Below are 23,888 nucleotides of genomic sequence, written 5' to 3'. Positions count from 1 at the left end.
ATGACCACAACAAACGACCTTTTCAGACATCACATGAAATGTGCTGGATTATGATATCTCTACCGCACATTGCTGACAATTGGGTTTTCATAGCTACTGAACATGCCGGAAATCCCCATTTTCTAACAATATCTTTTCCACAGGAATTTTACAAGTATGATATGTTATGTGATGAATATGATATGAATGATATACATTTTTTATAATTTGGCCAACATTGAAATTGTCCCCCTGCTTACGTTAAACCAGGTTCATCCAATTCTGCCTATTTCTGAGTGTGTGTGTTAATCCCTGCTGTCGTTTCAATGATGTGTCAGAGTGTTCTTCCCATTGACTTCTCACATAGACGGCTAATCCTTCTGTCTGACTGTGGGGTAACTCACAGGTTTTGCGAGAACCGTTTCACATGTCTTCTCAATCCCGACCAGAGGCGGCTGGTGGGTGGAGCTATAGGAGGACGGGCTCATTGTAATGGCTGGAATGGAATCGATGGAACGGTATCAAACATTCATTCCATTTATTCCATTCCAGTCGTTACAATGAGCCCGTCCTCCTATAGTTCCTCCCACCAGCCTCCGCTGATCCCAACACAATCCTAATTCACATATGGTGGATTAAGCTGCATTCATTTCCAATTAATCTCAACTCACTAGTCATGAGCTTCTTCTGTTAGGCTAGTGTGTGTGTCCCAAATGGCACCCTATTCCCTGTATAGTGCAAAACTTTGATAGGTAATAGGGTGCCATTTGGGATGCATCCAGTGTGTCAGTGTGCCTGCACGTATGTACAAGGGGCTGTGGGGCTACTGTGTTAAAACTCCTGTCTGTCAGAGTTTAGATCAAATGGATGATCCTATAGGAGACTGAGGCTATGTCTGCGTCCCAAATGGCACCCTATTACTTATGTAGTGCACTACTTCTGTAGTAGTGCACTAGGGTGCCATTTAAGTGGCACCATACAGTGTATTCTGAAAGTATTCAGACCCCTTCCCCTTTTCCACATTTTGTTACGTTACAGCCTTATACTAAAATGGATTAAATTATGTTTTTTCCTCATCAATCTACACACAATATCCCATAATGACAGTGAAAATGTTTTTTTAGACATTTTAGCAGATACCTTATTTAGATAAGAATTCAGACCCTTTGCTATGAGACTGGAAATTGAGCTCAGGTGCATCCTGTTTCCATTGATCATCCTTGAGATGTTTCTACAACTTGATTGGAGTCCAGCTGTGGTAAATTCAATTGATTGGACATGATTTGGAAAGGCACATACCTGTCTATATAAGGTCCCACAGTTGACGGTGCATGTCAGAGCAAAAACCAAGCCATGCGGTCAAAGGAATTGTCCGTAGAGCTCTGAGACAGGTTTGTGTCAAGGCACAGATCTGAGGAAGGGTACCAAAACATTTCTGCAGCATTGAAGGTCCCCAAGAACACAGTGGCCTCCATCATTCTTAAAAGGAAGAAGTTTGGAACCACCAAGACTCTTCCTAGAGCTGGCCGCCCGGCCAAAATGAGCAAGGGCCTTGGTCAGAGAGGTGACCAAGAACCCGATAGTCACTCTGACAGAGCTCCAGAGTTCCTCTGTGGAGATGGGAGAACCTTCTAGAAGGACAACCATCTCTGCAGCACTCCACCAATCAGGCCTTTACGGTAGAGTGGCCAGACGGAAGCCACTCCTCAGTAAAAGGCACATGACAGCCCACTTGGAGTTTCCCAGAAGGTACCTAAAGGACTGAGAACATGAGAAACAAGATTATCTCATCTGATGAAACCAAGATTGAACTCTTTGGCCTGAATGCCAAGCGTCACATCTGGAGGAAACCAGGCACCATCCCTACGGTGAAGCATGGTGGTGGCAGCATCATACTGTGGGGATGTTTTTCAGCAGCAGGGACTGGGAGACTAGTCAGGATCGAGGGAAAGATGAATGGAGCAAAGTACAGAGAGATCCTTGATGAAAACCTGCTCCAGAGCGCTCAAGACCTCAGACTGGGGTGAAGGTTCACCTTCTAACAGGATAACACCCTTAAACACACAGTCAAGACAACGCAGGAGTGGCTTCGGGACAAGTCTCTGAATATCCTTGAGTTGCCCAGCCAGAGCCCGGACTTGAACCCGATGAAACATCTCTGGAGAGACCTGAAAATAGCTGTGAATCGATGATCCCCATCCAACCTGACAGAGCTTGAGAGGATTTGCATTGAAGAATGGGAGAAATTCCCAAATTCCCGTGTGCCAAGCTTGTAGCGTCATATCCAAGAAGACTCGAGGCTGTAATCGCTGCCAAAGGTGCTTCAACAAAGTACTGAGTAAAGGGTCTAAATACTTATGTAAATGTGATATTTCTCTTCATTTTATTTGATTAATTTGCACACAAAAAATCTAAAAACCTGTTTTTGCTTTGTCATTATGGTGTATTGTGTGTAGATTGATGAGGGGAAAAAAACGATGTGCTGTATGTGAATGTGAGCTGTATGAAGGTGACAGCTGTGATGTTGACTGGTGTTCTGTCCTGGCCTTCGTCCTCTAGTCTCCTGCTCTGTGCTCCACTCTTCAGCAGCAGCAGGCAGGTCTACTTAAGGTGTCGGTCATGGTGCTGTCTGATAGTTCTAGATGCCCGCAGCACCCCCACCCCCCTCAAACCCCCCTGGCTCCCCTACCTACCTACCTGCCACATACTCGCACATACGCGCACACACCCATTCACACACACACCGGGGTTTCCGTGAGGAAAATTTGTCGCCGGACAACTTGACTGGCGAGATGTTATTGTACCGGACATTCATATGCATTGGGTGCGTAACGCATTACGACGTCCACCCACGGTGCTCAAAATCACATTTAGATTATTGTAATTCATCTTAACGGAATAGAAATTAGCCTGTAAAGTTGTAATAAAATAAAATAGAAGGATGCTCTTAAACCAAAATGACAGTTTTTATTGAAAAGCATAACATTGCCCGTTGTGTCTTCATCCCTTCTATAAATCATAAATTAATATCATCATAAGAATAAATACAAAAATTAGCCTAGAAGAACTAGTCTCCTACACGACTTTAAAATAGAATATTTGTATAATGTAATTTGCCAACGACCTGTCTTATAGGCTATTTGTATAAAACTTGTAATTAATAAATAACAGAACACAGCTGTTTTCAAATAGGACAATTAACATAGCCGGTTAGCAAAAATATAAGTGCAACATGCAACAATTTCAAAGATTTTACTCAGATTTATTGAAATAAATTCATTAGGCCCTAATCTATGGCGTGGATCAGAAAACAGTCAGTATCTGGTGTGAGCACCATTTTGCTTCATGCAGCACGACACATCTCCTTCGCATAGAGTTGATCAGGCTGTTTATTGTGGCCTGTGGAATGTCGTCCCACTCCTCTTCAATGGCTGTGCAACATTGTTGGATATTGGCGGGAAATGGAACAGGCTGTCGTACACGTCAACCCTGAGCATCCCAAACAAGCTCAATGGGTGACATGTCTGGTGAGTAGGCAGGCCATGGAAGAACTGGGACATTATGTTCTACGCAACAGCTCTGGTGGACATTCCTGCTGTCAGCATGGCAATTGCACGCTCCCTCAAAACTTGAGACATCTGTGGCATTGTGTTGTGTGACAAACTGCACATTTTAAAGTGGCCTTTTATTTTCCCCAGCACAAGGTGCACCTGTGTAATGACCATGCTGTTTAATCAGCTTCTTGATATGCCACACCTGTCAGGTGGATGGATTATCTTGGCAAAGGAGAAATGCTCACGAATAGGGATGTAAACAAATTTGCGCACAACATTTGAGAGAAGTACGCTTTTTGTGTCTATCGAACATTTCTGGGGTCTTTTATTTCAGCTCATAAAACATGGAATCAAAATTTTCCGTTTATATTTTTTGTTCAGTGTACTTTCGACAAGCTGGATCCCTTCTAGCCATGACCGGGCCGGCCCGCCCCACTCCCACCGCGATTCAGCAACACAGCAGTGGAAAGAGTACACTCTAGGCAGCCACAAAATGAAGAAATGATCATGTTGGACAGTCAAATTTGATATTAATAAACAAAATTAGTTCGGGCTGGTTCATTGAGAGAAAGCTTAGTTTACAATGCCCCTGTGAAACGAGGCCCGCGCCGTACATTTACAAAAGCACTAGTTTCCAAAGCTCAAATGATATCTCACTCTCTTTACAGTTCTACTGGATGGTGTTAATAAATGTTCTGTTTATTGTAATTTGAACTACTGTGGGGTCGAGACTCGTCATGTGTGATATATGTGGCTTATTGACAACTCTGTTTCCTACTATAAGCAGTTGGCTGCCTAGTGATTGCAACATTGTAATGTGAAAAGTCGGCGACGATTTCTTCGTTTCCAAGCGCTACTGAATAAGTTCAACTGAAGTGCACCAATTGCGCATGATACACACCATTACTCTACTCTATCAATCCATTCCAAATCTTTGTACTATACATGACACGGGCGGCATATGTTGATCTGGCCCAGGGCGGCAGCAGAACTGCTAGGACCTGGCCTGACCAACACAATCATTTTCCTCTTATTTACATGCGTTTGCGGTGGACCTTGGCCTGCTCAAAGACAGCCGCTGCTGTTGGGAAGCCAACTCCTTGGAGCAGCTTGACGCACATCGGCCTCATTACTTTGCCCTTAAGAAGGCGTGATCATGAGGCTGTCTTCATTCCGTTCTGGAGAAAGAATCACCTCTCGGCAGGCACGCTGGAAACAGAGATAATCGACACAATCTTCACCAATTTGGCCCAGCCAGGGTTCACTTAGCTGAAGTCCCTTATGAGGACCTCCAGTCTTTTGCGTGAGTAAGAATAGAAACACATGCGACACTAATGTCCCAGCAGCTTGAGGATTTATTCGCCTATGAGGTATATTTGTCTTTGACGTTGAAGCACATCCACTGGTATTTTCCATCAATGAATAAAAAGCACTATTTTACAATGGAATTATTTTTTTCTCACAACAATTTGGACAGCATTTTTTTTTTTTTTATCGGCCTAATAAAAATAAAAACATTGTCCAAAAGCTGGTATTTACCAGTTAACAGAAATTCTGACACACACACATGCACACACACTACCTGCTTCCATTACCAAGCTGTGGCCCAGTGTGTGAAGGGGAGCAAGGGGAAGTTAGGCCTATTTGTCCTGCTGCTACTAACCATATTGTGCTTACTGTAGAAATTAGATTTCTATTCCCATTTAGAGCAAATGGCTGTTTGTACTGGCATTGTTTCTGGCCCCCTCTGTATATTGCTAGTTGTTCAATTAGTAACTGGCTGTAAACCAAACCCTTCTGTACATTCTTTAGTTTCCTCCTAACACAGACTGACAAGGCAAGGTAATTAACATTAGCAATATTAGTATTTATTCATTTTTCCAACATACAGAAACGTAGCCTTGTTGTAACAATTTCACCCCTTCCAATTCAATCATTGTTGTCACTTTTCTGATGTCATATTAAGAATTCTATGTATTTTTCTGAAAACCTCACCGCACACTTGAAGGACACCGAGCTCTTTAAAATGCCCAAAGTGTTCTCAAGGACGATGGTATGTCTTCTGTTTTTTTTCCCCGGAGCGCCTTATTCAGTCTAGCCTACTGTAGTTTATAGTTGTGTATGTCACCGTGTTGTTGTACTGTAGTGAGACGTGATTTAGAGTATATGTGCGTCCCAAATGGCACCCTGTTCCCCGTGTAGTGTACTATTTGGCCCTGGTCAAAAGTAGCACACTGTACAATGAATAGGCTGCCAGCCTTAGACTAGTTAGCTGTAGTGTTGAAATAACACCCATGAAAAGCATAGCTCGAAGCCTTTGGGGAACTTTCATTGGGCGGAAGTTGGTACGCCACCACCAGGCCTGTCAAAGCAAGCCTACCGTGCCCACATTGCAACAGGATGAATGACTGTCTCCTTTTACTCATAGTCAAGTCATCACACATCATTCCATCTGTATGATTAAGAAACAATGTACTCTCAAGTCACTGGTGGCATCCCGAATGGCACCCTATTCCCAATGTGGTGCACTACGTTTGACCAGAGCCCTGGTAAAAAAAGTAGTGCACTATGTAGGGAGTAGGGTGCCATTCAGGATACAGATCCTTTCCCTCAAATGTGTTACTCTACCTATTGTTCCCGCTGCCTGGTCGCAGGCTGAGGGCTGGAGATATTCTGGTGTAACGAGGGGAAAGAATACAAGAGCTTGGTTCTTGAAGAACACCGCCGTCGCCTGCTGGGAGAGGCAGCGTTCCAATTCTGTCACCGTCTCGTGAAGCGAGCTCATTTACACGAGGACACTTGTTTTTTTTTTCTGTCACATGCACCTAAATAGAACAAAGAGCACACACAAACACACACACACACAAAGACAAACGAAGTCACGCATACACCCACTTACTGTTTTAGCTATTTTACATTTACTACACGCAGACGTCATAACTGCTTGCTGAATCGCTCACGTCGCTGTAACCAGTGAGACGTGCCTGACCATGAAGACCAATCATCTACTGTGGTTCACTAGATTGTTTATACAACACACTCTGCCAATGCCGTGACTAAAGACTGGCCCCAAGGCATCGGTGCTAACATGAGTCAGTGTTTGTGTGCATCAGTAGCCTCAAGGAACCTTTTTCCCAGAACCACGGCTAGTAGTTAGAGCCTTGTGACAGCGCTGAAAATATCACGTCTTATGTCCCTGGCTGGACAGAGCTGATCTGCGTTGTACTGGGGCCGTGTTCAGTAGCACACACACATGCACGCACACACTTGAACACACACACACACACCCGCTCTCAAGCACTCTCCTTTCGGTGTGAGAAAGGCGTCAGCAGGAAAGGCTCCCCTCTTTGCCGTTTTATCTCCACGAAGCCGGGCCCGGTCGCCGCCATGCATGGAAATGACTTGCTGCCGTTGTACTAGCCGCAAGCGATATCTTTGTGCGGTTCAATTCCCCGTTGGCCTCTGAGTAAGGCAGTAGATTACACAACTCTTTGTGCCCTAACAAGTTTCATTTCTACAGTTCACAGACGACATGTTTTCTTGTTCACCAAGCGCTGCTTCTTTGTTTGTGTCGATTCAGACTAATGGTGCTCGCTGTGAAAACTCTCCTGTGTCCGTATGTTTCAGTTGCAACACGTTGCCGAGCCGGAGAACTCTGAAGAACTCCCGGCTGGTCTGTAAGAAGGATGACGTCCACGTCTGCATCATGTGCCTGCGAGCCATCATGAACTACCAGGTGAGAGTCTCTCTCTCCAGCCCCCATGCTAACCCAATACATAGTCTGCCTCCTAAATGGTGCCCTATTCCCTATTTGGTGCACTACTTTTGACCAGGGCCCATAGTGCTGTGGTCAAAAGTAGTGCGCTATAACATTGGGTCCCATAGGGCTCTCATCAAATGTAGTGCATCTCGGAAAGTATTCAGACCCCTTGACTTTTCCTCCATTTTGTTACGTCACAGCCTTATTTTAAAATGTATTAAATAATTGGTTTTCCTCATCAATCTACACACACACACACAAAAAATATTTACATAAGTATTCAGACCCTTTGTTATGAGATTTGAAATTGAGCTCAGGTGCATCCTGTTTCCATTGATCCTCCTTGAGATGTTTCTACAACTTGATTGGAGTCCACCTGTGGTAAATTCAATTGATTGGACATGATTTGGAAAGGCACACACAAGTCTATATTAGGTCCCACAGTTGACAGTGCATGTCAGAACAAAAACCAAGCCATGAGGTCAAAGGAATTGTCCATAGAGCTCCGAGACAGGATTGTGTCGAGGCACAGATCTGGGGAAGGGCACCAAACATTGCTGGAGCTCTGGAGCAATCAAGGTCCCCAAAAACACAGTGGCCTCCATCATTCTTAAATGGAAGAAGTTTGGAACCACTAAGACTCTTCCTAGAGCTGGCCACCCGGCCAAACTGAGGAATCGGGGGAGAAGGGCCTTGATCAGGGAGGTGACCAAGAACCCAATGGTCACTCTGACAGAGCTCACACCTTCTCTGTGGAGATGGGAGAACCTTCCAGAAGGACAACCATCTCTGCAGCACTCCACAAATCAGGCCTTTATGGTAGAGTGGCCAGACAGAAGCCATTCCTCAGTAAAAGGCACATGACAGCCTACTTGGATTTTGCCAAAAGGCACCTAAAGGACTCTGACTGTGAGAAACAAGATTTTCTGGTCTGATGAAACCAAGATTGAACTCTTGGCCTGAATTCCAAGCGTCATGTCTGGAGGAATCCTGGCACCATCCCTACGGTGAAGCATGTTGGTGGCAGCAGCATGCTGTAAGGAATGTTTTTCAGCGGCAGGGACTGGGAGACTAGTCAGGATCAAGGGAAAGATGAATGGAGCAAAGTACAGAGAGATCCTTGATGAAAACCTGCTCCAGAGCGCTCAGGACCTCAGACTGGGGTGAAGGTTCACCTTCCAACAGGATAACAATCCTAAACACACAGCCAAGACAACGCAGGATGTCCATGAGTGGCCCAGCCAGAGCCCGGACTTGAACCTGATCAACATCTCTGGAGAGACCTGAAAATAGCTGTGCAGCGATGCTGCACGTACGACCTGTTTGAGAGGAACTGCAGAGAAGAATGGGAGAAACTCCCCAAATACAGGTGTGCCAAGCTTGTAGCGTCATACTTAAGAATACTCTAAGCTGTAATCGCTGCCAAAGGTGCTTCAACAAAGTACTGAGTAAAGGGTCTGAATACTTACGTAAATGAGATTTCTTTATTATAATTTTTTTATAAACGTGCCAACATTTATAAAAACCTGTTTTTGCTTTGTCATTATGGGGTATTGTGTGTAGATTGATGGGGGGGACGATTTAATCAATTTTAGAATAAGGCTGTAACGTAACAAAATGCAGAAAAAGTCAAGGGGTCTGAATACTTTCCGAATAGGGTGCCATTTGGGAAACCTCCGTAGATGGAGGGTTGAAGTATAGACACACACCCTCATCTATCCTCAGACAAATTGGATTTGTCGTCTGCCATGTTTTCCGCGACAGATCATTTCTCAAGTTTCCCTTTATTATGTAAACGGGTCACTCCCTGTTTATTAACGAGCTGTCTTTCCTTTTCTCTCCCTCTCTCTCTCTCTCTCTCTCGCTCTATCTATCTTTGATGACCCAGTACGGCTTCAACATGGTGATGTCCCACCCGCATGCTGTGAATGAAATTGCACTAAGTCTCAACAATAAGAATCCCAGGTAAAATGGAACCAGTGCCTGGTGCTAAACAGCTCCTCTGGGTGCTTATTTTTCGAGCGTCTCCGAGGAGTAGTGCTGATCTAGGATCAGCTCTCCCAGTCCACATATTATCGCATTTCATTATGATCTAAAAGGCTAAACTGATCGTAGATCAGCACTACAGGCCTACCTCCCCTTAAGACTGCACCAGCTCTGTCAACTGCTGATAGAGCCAGTGCACATGCTCTTTCAACACCCCGTCCAAAGTGTGTGTGAAGCCAGCATCCAGTGCAAACGCATTCAGCCAGCCGTCTAGACAGCCCAGCAGGCAGATCAGGGCACCACTGTGTGTGTGTGTGTGTGTGTGTGTGTGTGTGTGTGTGTGTGTGTGTGTGTGTGTGTTGTACCTTCCTTTGAATGAATGAGCTAACGGTACAAGGTTACCACGTCACCACCTTGTCACTCATAGGGATTATGGCTGAGGGATTCACTCTGCTCTGTATACCTTTCGTTTAATCCCCAGGATTAGACCCACAGACCTGTTTATAATATAGTACTATTGAATTGACATGTTTGATCCAGCAACATGATCTGATAAGACACGTTATGTAACCTCGGACGGCACCCTATTCCCTACATAGGGCACTACTTTGGGCCAGGGTCCATGGGCCTCTGGTTAAAAGTAGTGCACTAGAAAGGGAATAGGGCGCCATTTTGGGGAACAGCCCTGGTGGGAGAAAGGATGCGACCTCTCTCTCGTAGGCATCACTGTGGGTTTGCATTGGCAGTGGCATCACACGAGGTTAACCCATCATTGTTTTCTTCCTCCGGCTTTCCCAGAACCAAAGCTCTGGTGTTGGAGTTACTGGCCGCCGTGTGTCTCGTCAGGGGAGGACACGAGATCATCCTCTCTGCGTTCGACAACTTCAAGGAGGTACGGTGCGGCGGATGCGCGGAGCAAGAAGATGGCGCTATGCTATTATACCTAAACAAGTGTCATTCCATGTAGTTCCCGCATTGAGTGGTGTAGTAGTGGAATGTTCTCAACAGCAGACCCGAGGTCGGTCAATTCCTGTGGACGATTGCATCTAGGAACGCAGCGCTAGTTGTATCGACGGCTATAGACGTGTTGCTCGGCATCCCAGACCCACAGAGTAAAACAGTTTGTTAGTGATTCGGCAGGCATTTCACAGATATAATAACCTACGTGAGACCTATGTAATACAGCCTGATCAGGGGCCGTATGTACCAAGTTTAGCAGAGTAGGAGTGCTGGTCCAGGATCAGGTCCCCCCTGTCAATTTAATCTTCAATTCAGTATGATCTAGAAGGGAAAACTGATCCTAGATCAGCACTACTCTGAGACGCTTGATACACATATACGACCCCTGACCCTGTGTGTCTGCATTTGTATGTGTAAAGTATTTGGGCTTCTGGAGGGGCCCTCTACAACAGTCCAAATTCGCAGGCCGGCTCTGGAAAAATTGGGCTGACTGAAGTTAATGCAGTATTTATACCCAGAATAAAATATTGAGCATTACTCTCTTATTGTATTTCACTTTTATTACAGGTGGACTAGCCAACTCTAAAGCTCAGAGCCGCTCCCCCTTAAACAGAAGGTAGAGACATAGCCATGTGTGTCGCTGCGCTATTAAAGTCGATGGACAGCGATCGACCCTTCACGATATATGTGGTTGAAACGGCAATGTTCCAAAATAACTATTCGATCATCTTATTGGTCACATTGTACAATCGTTATTGGCTGGCAGTGTGTGTCATATGAACTGTAATATACAAACAGCGCTTTCTTTTCCTGCTTTTCTTTCATGTTTTATGCTATTATACATCTGATGTATAATACAAGCGTTATTTTGGCTTGATTGAGTTGAGATGGTGCTCATTGCTTTCCCTCTATGGGGAAGCCTGTTGTTAGGGGGCTCTTGACTCCCCGCCCTGTGAGTTAGAGGGGGTTGTTTGGAGTGTGTTTGGAGTGGGGGGCAGGGTGCAGGCTGGGGCACAGAGCATTGTGTGGAGGGCTGTGCTTATGCACTCCTCTTCGCTCTTTCCTCTCCTCCTCTCCTTGGCTCTTTATCTTTCGTCTGTCTGTCTGTCTGTCTGTCTGTCTGTCTGTCTGTCTGTCTGTCTGTCTGTCTGTCTGTCTCCCCTTCCCTGCCTTTAAGCGATGTCTGAACTGCAGAGGTGTCTCTCTCTCTTCCCCCTACCAACCTCACTCTCTCTTCTCTCTCTACCCCCCTCTCTCTCGCTCCTCTCTCTACCCCCTCTCTCATTCTCCACTCTCTCTCTCTCTCCCTCCCTCTTTTCTCCCCTTTCTCTCTCTTTCTCCCTCTCTCTCCCTTCCTCCTTTCTTTCTCTCTTTCTCTCTCTCTCTCTTTCAGTGCTGTGTATATATGGTAATCACAGAGGGGGAAAATAGGTCATGAGTGTTACAAAGCCAGCCCTATGCCAGGGGAGGTTTCACCATGCTGGCGCTCTGCTTGATGTTTTATCAGGGAAGGATTCAGTGTGATGGGAGGGAGTGAGGAGACAGTACAGGGCTAGGTTTTATATAAGGCTGAGATTATGATGGAAACATTTCATTTCTCTCGCTAAGGTAATACAGTATTCTGCATTACAAATCCAATAAGACTTAACTTGAGGCATCCATGTATAATGCATTATGATACAGTTATGAGGCTTGGACCCGTTTATAATGTCTTACACATATTTCATAATGATTCAGGTAAATAGCCTAGTGGTTAGAGCGTTGGGCCAGTAACCGAAAGGTTGCTAGATCAAATCCCCAAGCTGACAAGGTAAAAATCTGTCGTTCTGCCCCCGAACAAGGCAGTTAACCCACTGTTCCTCGGTAGGCCGTCATTGTAAATAATATTATTTTCTTAACTGACTTGCCTAGTTAAATAAAGGTTAAATAAAAAAAATAAAGAAATAGCAGCCAGTTTGAGACAACTGAAAAATGTTATGCATAGAGAGACATAACAGCCTTGCTATAACAAATTATTAAGACTCATACATATTTATAACAAGTCATAAAACGTTATATCTGGATGCTCTAAGTACAGTGGTACTTAAAGACTCCTTTCATCACCTTTGAGTCCATGACTAAAAGTAAATGATTGATGATTTTTCTTGCAGGTGTGTGCTGAGACACAGAGGTTCGAGAAGCTAATGGAACACTTCAAGGACATGGATAACAACATTGACTTTATGGTACACAACGTTTCCACTGGACTAGCCATGAGATGTTAGGTTACATCATATCCTGAAATCACATTTTATATCCAGACCCTGTTGCTTGACTTCTATTTATTTCTATATCTAGCCGACCACACACAAGGAATCCTCGGCAACTCAGTTTGTTTTGTCACTATTCCTACTAATAAGTGTTAATAGAACTAGATGAGGCGGCATGGTGTGTGTGCCAGCAAAATCTATGTTTTCCTCAATGTGCCACACTGCCTCCGCTTTGAGGCTCCCCATTGGTCCGTGCCTGTCGTGTGTGCATGAGAGGCCAACCAGATGCCCTGTGTGTTTGAATAGGCCTTGTGTGTCACAAGTCCGTTCAGAGCCATTTGGTAGAGGGCCAGTCGTTTGATACGAGCACGAAAGCAAACAGATTTGTCAGACAGGGCTGGCATTTCTCACCCAGTTGACTCCAAGCTTCTTAAGGAAGTCCATTAAGACAGTATTAGCAGGGTGACAAGAATGCACTGATTCAGTGGCGCTCCTCTGTGTACATTCAACACCGAGGAAGTGTCCCAAATGGCACCCTATTCCCTATGTAGTGCACTACTTTTGAGCAGAGCCCAATGGGCCCTGGTCCATTGCGGACTGAAGTGACTTCCTTTATCTGCCCATACTGCATGACGAATGCAGCCACATCATTTCCATACTCATGCTCATTTACACATTAAGACTTTTCCCCAAATGGCACCCTCCTCCCTTAATAGTACATGGAATAGAGTGTGATTTGGGATGCACCCTATATTCCATGGATGCTTCAGTATCAGTACAGGGAAATATCTCTTGATGGTTGTGCTTGTCGGTCCCTATAGGTGGCATGTATGCAGTTCATCAACATCGTGGTCCACTCGGTAGAGGACATGAACTTCCGGGTTCACCTGCAGTACAACTTCACCAAGCTCTGTCTGGACGACTACCTGGATGTAAGTAGATGGATACCAGCCAGAGTCGGGTCAAATAAGGCTGTGGCGCTCATGCCATTTTCTCAGCCGGTTATTGTCACGCTAGCTCCTTTGGAACGTCAACATGTAAAAAAAAAAAAAATTAAAAAAAGTATAAAAAAGTCGAATAAATCAATTAAATATACACCATCACAATACATCCATTATTTATTTTAGTCAGCTCTAAAGAAACAATATGAAATGAAGGAAATGTATTTCCGAAGAACAGAATATGAGTTACTGTATATTACCTGGCTATGCTCCATGCCATAGGCTGTAGGCTTGTTCATGTAGCTGACAAGATATGCTGATAAGTCCTGTGCCATTATTTTATATTATATGATTTTATAGTAAGAACTTAGCTGAATAAAATAGAATGGATATTTTTCCCATTATGGCAAGTGTGTGCGTATGAAGTGGCTATGTTGAGCATAAAAGTGATCATTTGAAACAGGTCCTATACGCTAGATTTATAGTTATTTGGCAACTTCAGTTGTGAAAGAAACAAATCTTATACTGTCTTAGAAATCAAAACATATAGCTTGCACTCGGGCCCTCGCCGCAGTCTGCGCAGGCTGTTCTCTCACCAAGTGATCATATTTTCACCCATCAGACTATTCTCAATTAAATCTGGTCTGTATTAATATGTAAAATGAGTTTGGATTTAGAATGGTCCATTATCGAATGGGCAGGGGGGAAACACACGTCATCTGTACGCACTCGAATAGCGACCGCGCTTTCCCGCCGGTCCGTTTTGTAGGCTGCTTCGGTTTTCATAGCGGAGCATGTGCTTAAATATGAGCAGCTGAGAAATCAATATACGAACACTTATTTCGCTCCACGCGTCAACCACTGTTTGAGGAGAATGCTCTCGCTGCCCAATCAGGTGATATTCCTCCCAAACTCTGTACTCCACGGGCTCTCCAACCTCGTTCTTGCAGCTACCCAGTGCTTCATTTGGGACGTTCTCGCAAACAAAACCTATTTCACTAAAGTGTTGACAGCCCCTCTGCACGCACGCGACAGGAATAAAGGAGAGAGAGAGGGGGAGATGGAAACGCACGGCGATGAGATATCCTGTATAGTTAAAGGTAATGTGCCACCCAATGAATTACGAAAATATAAAGAAATCACTATTACTAAGCTATTCAAAATCAAATACAAATTCACTCATTGTAAGTGGCCCTGCACAATCAATGAACCAATAGCATCGTCTAGGGCTGCACGTTCTCCCCCAGACTCATTGATAGACATTTTGGAGCGTAGCATAAGGTAACCAGTCCATCCAGTATGCATAATAATACAGTCCACACTCAAAGGCCATTACTTTCATTTGTTTAATTTTGGAGTATAGGCTGGACCAATTATGTACCAAAGACATCTTAAATCAGTTTTGTTTTATGTTTTTCTGCCATGTGTAATATGCGGTAGGCTATGTATTGTATAACGGAACAATCCTCATTTTAATTCAGTTCTTTTTTTGGGGGCTTGGGCTCATAAACCTTCATATGCATAAGCTCTAATGTATGCGTGTGGTTGTTTTTGAATGAATCATCACCTTAGAAAGCAGCTGTCCATTTCGTTGAGTTAGGCTTTGAAACAACATCCACAACGACCATGTTTTAAACTCAGTTTCAACCTGCTGTTGAACTTCTTTCTTCAAATTGATCAATCACAGCGAGGGGAGTTTTTTTGAAAGCACAATACTGTTTTGATGACAAGTGTTTGATGTGAATTGTGATTGCATTTGCATTGATGTCAGAGGGACAATAGAGCTCTGAGTACCAGGCCATTAGGACCTGATGGTACATAGCAAAATTGGCTACTATCCAACACATGTCCAGAGGGCATAAAAGGAGATAACAGTCACGTGGGATTTTACTGTGGTCATGACTGCCAGTGTGGTGGTAATATGGTCACAGCAAAGGCCCAAGAGTCAATTCCATTTCAAGTCAGTCAATTCAGGAAGTAAACAGAATTGCAAAGGTTTTTTTCTCACAGAAGCATTTAATTTTTTTGTCTAGGTAGGCCTCCAGGAGAATTGGAATCGGGATTTATTTTTACAAACTCAATTGACTGAATTGAAAAGGAATTGGCCCCAAACCTGCTATATATCACAGGAAATATGTTGAGATGCTAGTTTAAAAAATGCACTTAGTTATTCAGCTCAAGACTCTGAAACAAGGTCAATACTCTGTTTGGAAAATAAATTCATTCTATGAACCCTCGCCTTGAAGAAGAAGCTAAAATCAATCCTTGTCTTTGAGATGCGACCCTGTGTTCAGCAAACTGGCCCAATCAGTCCATCCTCAGACCTGTCTGTCTGTTTGTCTGTATATCCATCGGTCTGCCTGCATGTCCGTCTATCTCTCGTTCTGGATAAAAGTGTCTGCTAAATGTAAATCTAATGTAAATGTCTGTGTGTCTGTGTGCAGAAGCTGAAGCACACAGAGAGTGACAAGCTGCAGGTGCAGATCCAAGCCTACCTGGACAACGTGTTTGACGTGGGCGCCCTGCTGGAGGACGCCGAGACCAAGAACGCCGCGCTGGAGCGCGTGGAGGAGCTAGAGGAGAACATGTCGCATGTGAGAAGAAACCACAACCACGCACAGACTTACTGTCTCTATCCAATAACACTCTGACTGACTCCCCACAGAAGACTCTTTGCCGCCCTACGTATTAGCTTATTGATAACTCACTCTGCGTTATACGTGTCATGTGATCTGACGGAACCCCCCCCCCCCCCCTGTCGACCTTTGCTCCCCCCAGATGACGGAGAAGCTGCAGGACACGGAGAACGAGGCCATGTCCAAGATCGTGGAGCTGGAGAAACAGCTGATGACGCGCAACAAGGAGCTCGACGCCGTCCGGGTGAGACGTGAGACTTTACTCCCTCAATCAGTAGGGGAGAGGACTTAGTAACGTTGACCGCATGGAGATCCTAGAAGTAAAGTTCCCCCTGACCAAGACGGACGGTTCTTTAGTCATGTTGCTAGGATGCCGGTGTCCATTCAACTTATTTTTTTAATGTAATTCTATGGTTGACGGACACAGGTCGATAATCCTCTGATCTGCGTGCAATGCAGTAACACTTCTGTCTGTTTCCTGTCTCTCTCCCCCCCCCCCCATCCCCCAACCCAGGAGGTGTACAAGGACGCCAACTCGCAGGTGCACACGCTGCGGCGGATGGTGAAAGAGAAGGACGAGGCCATCCAGAGGCAGTGCAACCTGGAGAAGAAGATCCACGAGCTGGAGAAGCAGGGCACCATGAAGATCCAGAAGAAGGGCGACGGGGACATCTCCATCCTAACCTCGTCGCCCGCCCCCGGGGGCCCACTGGTGGCCGGATTTGAGGGTGTACCAGGGGGCTATAACGGGGGTGCGGTCAGCCCGATGGGGTCGAATGGGATCCCGGGGATGCCCGCGCCGCCCCCTCCTCCTCCCCCACCGCCTGTGCCTGGGACTGGTAGGTGGAATTCCGAGTTCTGACCAATCCCGGCTTAGCTTACTGTTTAGTCACAGATGGTAGCGAAGCAGTCTGGACTTCTAGTTGCTAGTTTCACAACATGCCCTTTAATTTTTACTGTCCTATTTTCTTGAGTGGAATTTAAAGTACCGGTATGCTTTTAGCCTAAGCTGTTCCAGCTATGGCATTTGAGTTGTAACAAAAACAGACACAGAGGCAGAGCTAGGGAAGCCAGCAGAGAGAGAAAGCGAGAGCAGAGCAGTCACACGAGAGGAGTCTGTACTCTGTTGATTGAGTCTCAATGGAAGACAGCACTCGGCATGCTGTCATCTCAATTCCACGCTTACTTTCTCTCTCTTGTTCCCTCTGCTCCTGTTTGTTCATCCTCTCCTCTATTTCGCTCCCTCTATTCCAGTGCCAAATGGGCCATTGGCTGGCCTCGCCGCTCCTCCCCCTCCCCCGCCGCCCCCTCCTCCCCCTGGCCCTACGGCGGTGTCTGCCCCCCCACCCCCGCCTCCACCCCCCATGGCCCCACCGCTGCCCGGCTGTGGATCCCCCACTGTCATCTTCAACTCAGGGTTAGCAGGTAAGGTCATCCCACCCAGACGCCGCCTGCGTGTGAGACTGAGTGCGTCTCAAATGGCACCCTATTCCCTTTGTGATGGATGTGGATGAATCACGCTGTACCAGACAATGAAAGATGGGTTTTCCCGATACGCTTTTGTTCTGTTACAGTTTTTTTGTTATCGCTTTGGTGCTATTTTCACAAGTATGTGGTGAATTTTCAAAACTGTTAATACAATACTCCAAACTGGTAACACTTATTCAAAACCTTTTTATTGTGCATTCATTTTGTTTGGTGACATCTTTCACCAAACAACCATTGATCCCAAAAATATGTTTACTGTGAAATAAAAAACGTACCCCCCCCCCCCAAAACAAAAAAAAAATTACCCATAAAAATATGTCGATAATTTCTATCCCATGTGTGGTCAAAGGTGAGATTATTAAAAAAAATGATTGATGCAAAAATATATTTTTCAGATGTAATTACAACATAGGTGTACTGTATTAAAATGAAACAAAATAAATTAATGAAAGAAAGAAAGAAAGTTTTGCAGCCACTAGTTTGCATCAAGCCTGTCTTGAGCATTTGGCCATAGGTTCTCATCAACATTGCAATAAATGTCCTCATTGTTCATGCACCTGGAGAAAAACCTTTTGGCATGGCAAATCATTGCATGCCTCATCCATGGCCTGGAGGGGATCATGTGCAATGTGAAACGTGTTTCTAGATGAAACACTGATTTAAGTTTGGTGAAAAAATGACCTATGTTTTTGTGTGTTGTGCTTAGTCAATTTAAAATGTGCTTAGAGTTTTAAAACTGCCTTTTTGATTATCTGGTTTGAGTTTTGTACTAATGGTTTTGAACTTTCATACTTGTGAAAATCGCACTAAAGCAATTGAAGAAAACTGTAATGTATGTTAATGGTATTGGCTATCAGGGATCACAATTGCAGTCTTTTTTGGTATGTTTGTGAACCGTCATTATCAAGTGTAAATCATCTGCAGTGTTTTATCAGCCCTTATCATGATAGAGTGCATTCTGAAAGTATTCAGACCCCTTGACCACATTTTGTTACGTTACAGCCTTATTCTAAATTTGATGAAATAATTTTTTTCCTCATCAATCTACACACAAAACCCATAATGAAAAAGCAAAAACAGGTTTATAGAAACGTTTGCAAATGTATTTATTTACATAAGTATTCAGACCCTTTGCTATGAGACTCGAAATTGAGCTCAGGTGTATCCTGTTTCCATTGGTCATCCTTCTGATGTTTCTACTATGTGATTGAAGTCCGCCTGTGGTAAATTCAATTGATATGACATGATTTGGAAAGGCACACACCTGTCTATATAAGGTCCAACAGTTGACAGTGGATGTCAGAGCAAAAGCCAATCCATGAGGTCGAAGGAATTGTCCATAGACCTCCGAGACAGGATTGTGTTGAGGCACAGATCTGGGGAAGGGAACCAAAAAATGTCAGCAGCATTGACGTAAAAGGCACATAACAGCCCGTTAGGAGTTTGCCAAAAGGCATCTAAAGGACTCAGACCATGAGAAACAACATTCTCTGCTCTAATGAAACCAAGATTGAACTCTTTGGCCTGAATGTCAAGTGTAACGTCTGGAGGAAACCTGGCACCATCCCTACGGTGAAGCATGGTGGTGGCAGCATCATGCTGTAGGGATGTTTTTCAGGGACTGGGAGACTAGTCAGGATCAAGGGAAAGATGAACAGAGCACAGTACAGAGAGATCCTTGATGAAAACCTGCTCCAGAGCGCTCAGGTCCTCAGACTAGGGCGAAGGTTCACCTTCCAACAGGACAACGACCCTAAGCACACAGCCAAGACAACACAGGAGTGGCTTCTGGACAAGTCTATGAATGTCCTTGAGTGGCCCAACCAGAGCCCGGACTTGAACCTGATCGAACATCTCTGGAGAGACCTGAAAATAGCTGTGCAGCAATGCTCCCCATCCAACCTGACAGAGCTTGAGAGGATCTGCAGAGAAGAATGGAAGAAACTCCCCAAATACAGGTGTGCCAAGCTTGTAGCGTCATACCCAAGAAGACTCGAGGCTGTAATCGCTGCCAAACAAAGTACTGAGTAAAGGGTCTGAGTACTTATGTAAATGTGATATTTCAGTTTTTTGTTCTTCAAAATGTGCAAAAATGTCTAAAAACCTGTTTTTGCTTCGTCATTATGGGGTGTTGTGTGTAAATTGATGAGGGGGGGAAAAAACTATGTAAGGCTGTAACTTAACAAAATGTGAAAAAAAGTCAAGGGGTCTGAGTACTTTCTGAATGCACTGTATGTCACTGAAAGCACACCATGTGCTCTCCAATGCTTCTGAATTCACAATTGTAGTCTACACTATGTTGCCTTATCAACTGATCTGTGTGTGTGTGTGTGTGTGTGTGTGTGTGTGTGTGTGTGTGTGTGTGTGTGTGACAGACTGATAGTAGTAGAACATGAGCCAAGCCTCCTGATATCCTTTTGGCCTTTTGAACCCTGCCGATATTTACAGTATCACGGTGTCTGATGCTGGTTACTCACCGCAATTTCAAGCTGCTTGACTTCCTGGATATCAGGGTGTGTGGATAGCATGGGTGACTCAGAGCGGATGTGACGGCTAGTCAGGCCTCTTCTGACTCACTGACTCGGCCTCCCCCTTAACCTATCATTCATTGTGTGTCACTGGGTCTGTACACACTGCAGACTTTGACCAGTTGAGACACCGATGCAGTGTGACACGAGATCATTCCAGAATTTCACCTTGAATATGACTCTTGATCTGAAGCCTTAATTCAGTATATGACAGCACTAGCGTTAGTACACTTTCAACTGTAAAGCTTGTTTCGACCACATTTTGGTTTCGCATGATCTATCATTGTCTATTATGATTGATTATCTTACTAATCTCGCTCTCTCTCCTTATTAATGATTTCTCTGGTTGTTTTTCTCTCTACCTTGCTTTCTGCCAACCAGAGGGACCCATCAAACTGTTCTGTAGGTTTTTTTCTGTGATGTGGTTGTGTTTTCACTGTTCCTCCTCTCCTGAGTATTTGGAAATGGTATTTTTAGTCGTAAAAGCAAACGTGAAGACAAGACACGCACACACACACACACACAGGAGGAATGTCCGCATAGAGATGGCCATTTATGCCCTATGATTTTATTCAGTCTAGCCAAGCATGAAATTGGACTCTTTGTTTCATGCATTCTCTTTAAATTCTCTCACGACTGTTTGCAGACTCCCCAAAAATATTCTTCATTCTTCACAGCTGTACTGTAGAAGGCTTGAGCCCACCAAAATATGAAACCACAGTCTATCCACAAAACAAGGACCACAGGACACGAAGTCCTAGTTGGGGTCATTTGTCATCATTCTGGGATCCTGAACTGCTGGGGTCCTTAGCCTGTTAAATATAATGGGACGAGACAAAATACAGTACAATCTGTCTTACTTAGTCTTGACTGATGGGAAAGCACTGAAAATGCCACATTTCCAACTCCTGCACGGTCTCCATACTGTACTCTACCTTGTGCATGTGTCATTTATTGTAATGTCAGGAAGTGTCTGTTGTTGCATGCTGAAACACATTGACGTGCCGCTGCAGGTAGGCTGGTATTGATAGCAAGATAGGAGAGTGTTGCGCAAGCCTGGAATGCCCTGGTTGTCACACTCTCCAATCCTGATCCTTATCGCTCTGCCCCACGGTACCTCTGTCTGTGTGCTAGAGAGGTTACCCGGGGAGAGGCAGTCAATCTGGGTTAAATACTCAGTATGGCCATAATCCTTGTCTATATAAACACAATATGCCGCTGTGCCAGGGATGACAACCCTAGCCGTATGCACATTCAATATCATAGCTAACTCAATTTGGTGTCCCCCAAGGCACTATTCTGGGCCCGCTACTGAACAGTATGTCTTGGTTAAATGAAGGTTAAATCAATAAACTAGTGGCTATGTCTAGCAGTAAATAGCTAGCCAGAGCCCATCATGCCGTGCTGTAGAAGTGGCTGTAGAGCACATCTCCAGCTCTCTCAGGCGGGATTTCATTAAATGGGCTCTTAAGATGAGACCGACGGCCAGTCTCAGCCTATTTATCTATCTACGGAGGGAGGCATATCCATGTGTGTCACCACCACCAGTCACTGATAGGACTGTGTGTGTCCCAAATGCCACCCGTATTCCCTATATAGTGCACCCTATTTCCTATATACTGCAGTGGAGGCTGCTGAGGGGAGGATGGCTCATAGTAATGGCTGGAATGGAGTCAATGGAATGGTATCAGCCACATGGAAGCCACCTGCTTGATACCACTCCATTGACTCCATTCCGGCCATTATTATGTACCGTCCTCCCTTCACCAGGCTCCACCTGATATAGTGCACTTCTTTTGTGGCACTAAAAGTAGTGAACTACATAGTGAATAGGGCGCCATTTGGGATGCACGCAGCCTGTGTCTATCCTCCGCCACACGACGTGTGCACTGTGTGTTTGCGAGAGCGATGACAGAGACGGGTAGCTGGGGTGTTTGCTGATTCATTCCTCTGTGTTCCGGTGCAGCCGTGAAGATTAAGAAGCCCATCAAGACCAAGTTCCGTTTGCCGGTGTTCAACTGGGTGGCGCTGAAGCCCAACCAAATCAACGGCACTGTGTTCAACGAGATCGACGACGAGAGGATACTGGAGGTAGGGAACCATCCACTCACCCCCACGTGTATGCACTTCACACTTTGACCTTCTCTAAAAGCTATGTTGGTCTACTGTACTTCAAAACGATATGTAGGCTACTCACCACAGGGTTGCTTAGGATTCAAACCTTCTCACTTGAAGTGTGTTTTCAACCTCAGGACCTGAACGTGGATGAGTTTGAGGAGATGTTCAAGACGAAAGCCCAGGGCCCGGCCATCGACTTGGCCGTGAGCAAGACCAAGATCATCCAGAAGGGTCCCAACAAGGTGGCGCTGCTGGACGCCAACCGGGCCAAGAACATGGCCATCACCCTGAGGAAAGTGGGCAAGGCCCCCGAGGAGATTTGCAAGGCCATTCAGCTGTAAGACGTCATGGACTCCTCCGCAACATGACCTAATGGTCTTCTTAATCTATGTAGCACTGCGAATGAGGGTTTTGTTTGTTTGTGTGCATGTTTGTTTAGTGTGTGTGTCTGTATAGCAGAGCGTCTGTGTGCATGTCTATGTCTCGAGACCGTGTTTACCCGTGCCTCCGCATAGCACGCATTTCTGTGTCTAATAACCGACATCCCCTGCGTCCCCCCCCACCCCCCTCCCGTCAGGTTTGACCTGCGCACCCTGTCGGTGGACTATGTGGAGTGTCTGATGCGCTTCCTGCCCACGGAGAACGAGGTGAAGATCATGCGTCAGTACGAGAAGGAGCGGAAGCCCGTGGAGGCTCTGACGGACGAGGACCGCTTCATGATGCACTTCAGCAAGATCGAGCGGCTCATGCAGAAGATGACCATCATGGCCTTCATAGGCAACTTCTGCGAGAGCGTTCAGATGCTGACGCCGGTGAGGCTGCCTTAGGGCTTACCTGATATGATTGAGGTTATAGGTGACGGGAGAGGAGGATTCGGTCTTCGGCCCTGTACACACTCAAGTTGTGCAACTAATGTACAACGCTTTTGGGTTTTGTGATACAACGGGGCGTTTCTGCACACAAAAAAACGACAAGTATTGTGTGAACATTTTTGTGCAAACCAACTAGGGCTGGGCGATATGTCCAAAATATCATATCACATTTTTTACAGTATTTTATGTTTTAGAATAGTAAAAGTTCTAACTTTGCTTTATGAGTAGTGTGACCCTAGGGTTGCAACACATACAACACATACCAAAAATTATTTCCTGCATTTTCATTCATTTCTGCATTTCCAGCACTCATTTGAGGTAATTTCCACACTGCCAAGTACAATTTGGGCAAAAAAGGCCATATTTTTAGTGTTGGAATCATGGAAATAGAATGATTATTCTAATTCTATATAAATGTATTTTGAATGCAGTGTTGTTTGACATGACAACGAATGAAAATGCCAGGGAGGAGTTATTGTGACAGGGTAGGAACCAAAGTGTTGGTCAGTGTTTCTTAGGGGACCCTATAATGTTTAGCTACGTTAAATGTTTCTTCATGTAGCCAACATATTCATGCTTCCTTCGCCTATTTCTCTTTGATTTAGAAGATAATGTTGCAAAAACAATATGCCTATAACATCACTGGTATCAGTCTGTATACTTTAGCTAGCTCGCTCAGTACATTTATTAGACAGCTAACTAGCGATTAACATTAGCGGTAACGCGATTTACCTAAACCTTGCTAAGAAAAGACAAACTTGCTGTTTGCAGATATAAGAAACACAAACTACTACTGTAATTATAGAACGCTTGTGGA

At 44.9% G+C, this 23,888-nt stretch overlaps 1 protein-coding gene across 6 annotated transcripts in view; it reads left to right on the top strand.

Moving 5' to 3' along the window:
• Window positions 1–23,888, top strand: part of LOC115156094 (formin-like protein 2) — a 92,256-nt gene that overhangs the window by 59,204 nt on the left and 9,164 nt on the right. For all 6 annotated transcript variants that reach the window (XM_029703391.1, XM_029703386.1, XM_029703389.1 and 3 more), the window contains exons 7-18: window positions 7,161–7,269; window positions 9,182–9,258; window positions 10,078–10,171; window positions 12,390–12,464; window positions 13,310–13,420; window positions 15,874–16,023; window positions 16,208–16,309; window positions 16,580–16,904; window positions 17,320–17,490; window positions 22,048–22,172; window positions 22,334–22,536; window positions 22,777–23,011. In XM_029703391.1, coding sequence (XP_029559251.1) covers window positions 7,161–7,269; window positions 9,182–9,258; window positions 10,078–10,171; window positions 12,390–12,464; window positions 13,310–13,420; window positions 15,874–16,023; window positions 16,208–16,309; window positions 16,580–16,904; window positions 17,320–17,490; window positions 22,048–22,172; window positions 22,334–22,536; window positions 22,777–23,011 — 1,777 coding nt within the window. The remainder of the gene's footprint in view (window positions 1–7,160; window positions 7,270–9,181; window positions 9,259–10,077; window positions 10,172–12,389; window positions 12,465–13,309; window positions 13,421–15,873; window positions 16,024–16,207; window positions 16,310–16,579; window positions 16,905–17,319; window positions 17,491–22,047; window positions 22,173–22,333; window positions 22,537–22,776; window positions 23,012–23,888) is intronic.

The sequence above is a fragment of the Salmo trutta genome, chromosome 20, assembly GCF_901001165.1.
Source record: "Salmo trutta chromosome 20, fSalTru1.1, whole genome shotgun sequence".
In the NCBI taxonomy this organism is placed as follows: domain Eukaryota; kingdom Metazoa; phylum Chordata; class Actinopteri; order Salmoniformes; family Salmonidae; genus Salmo; species Salmo trutta.
This window is presented reverse-complemented; position numbering and strand designations above follow the sequence as displayed.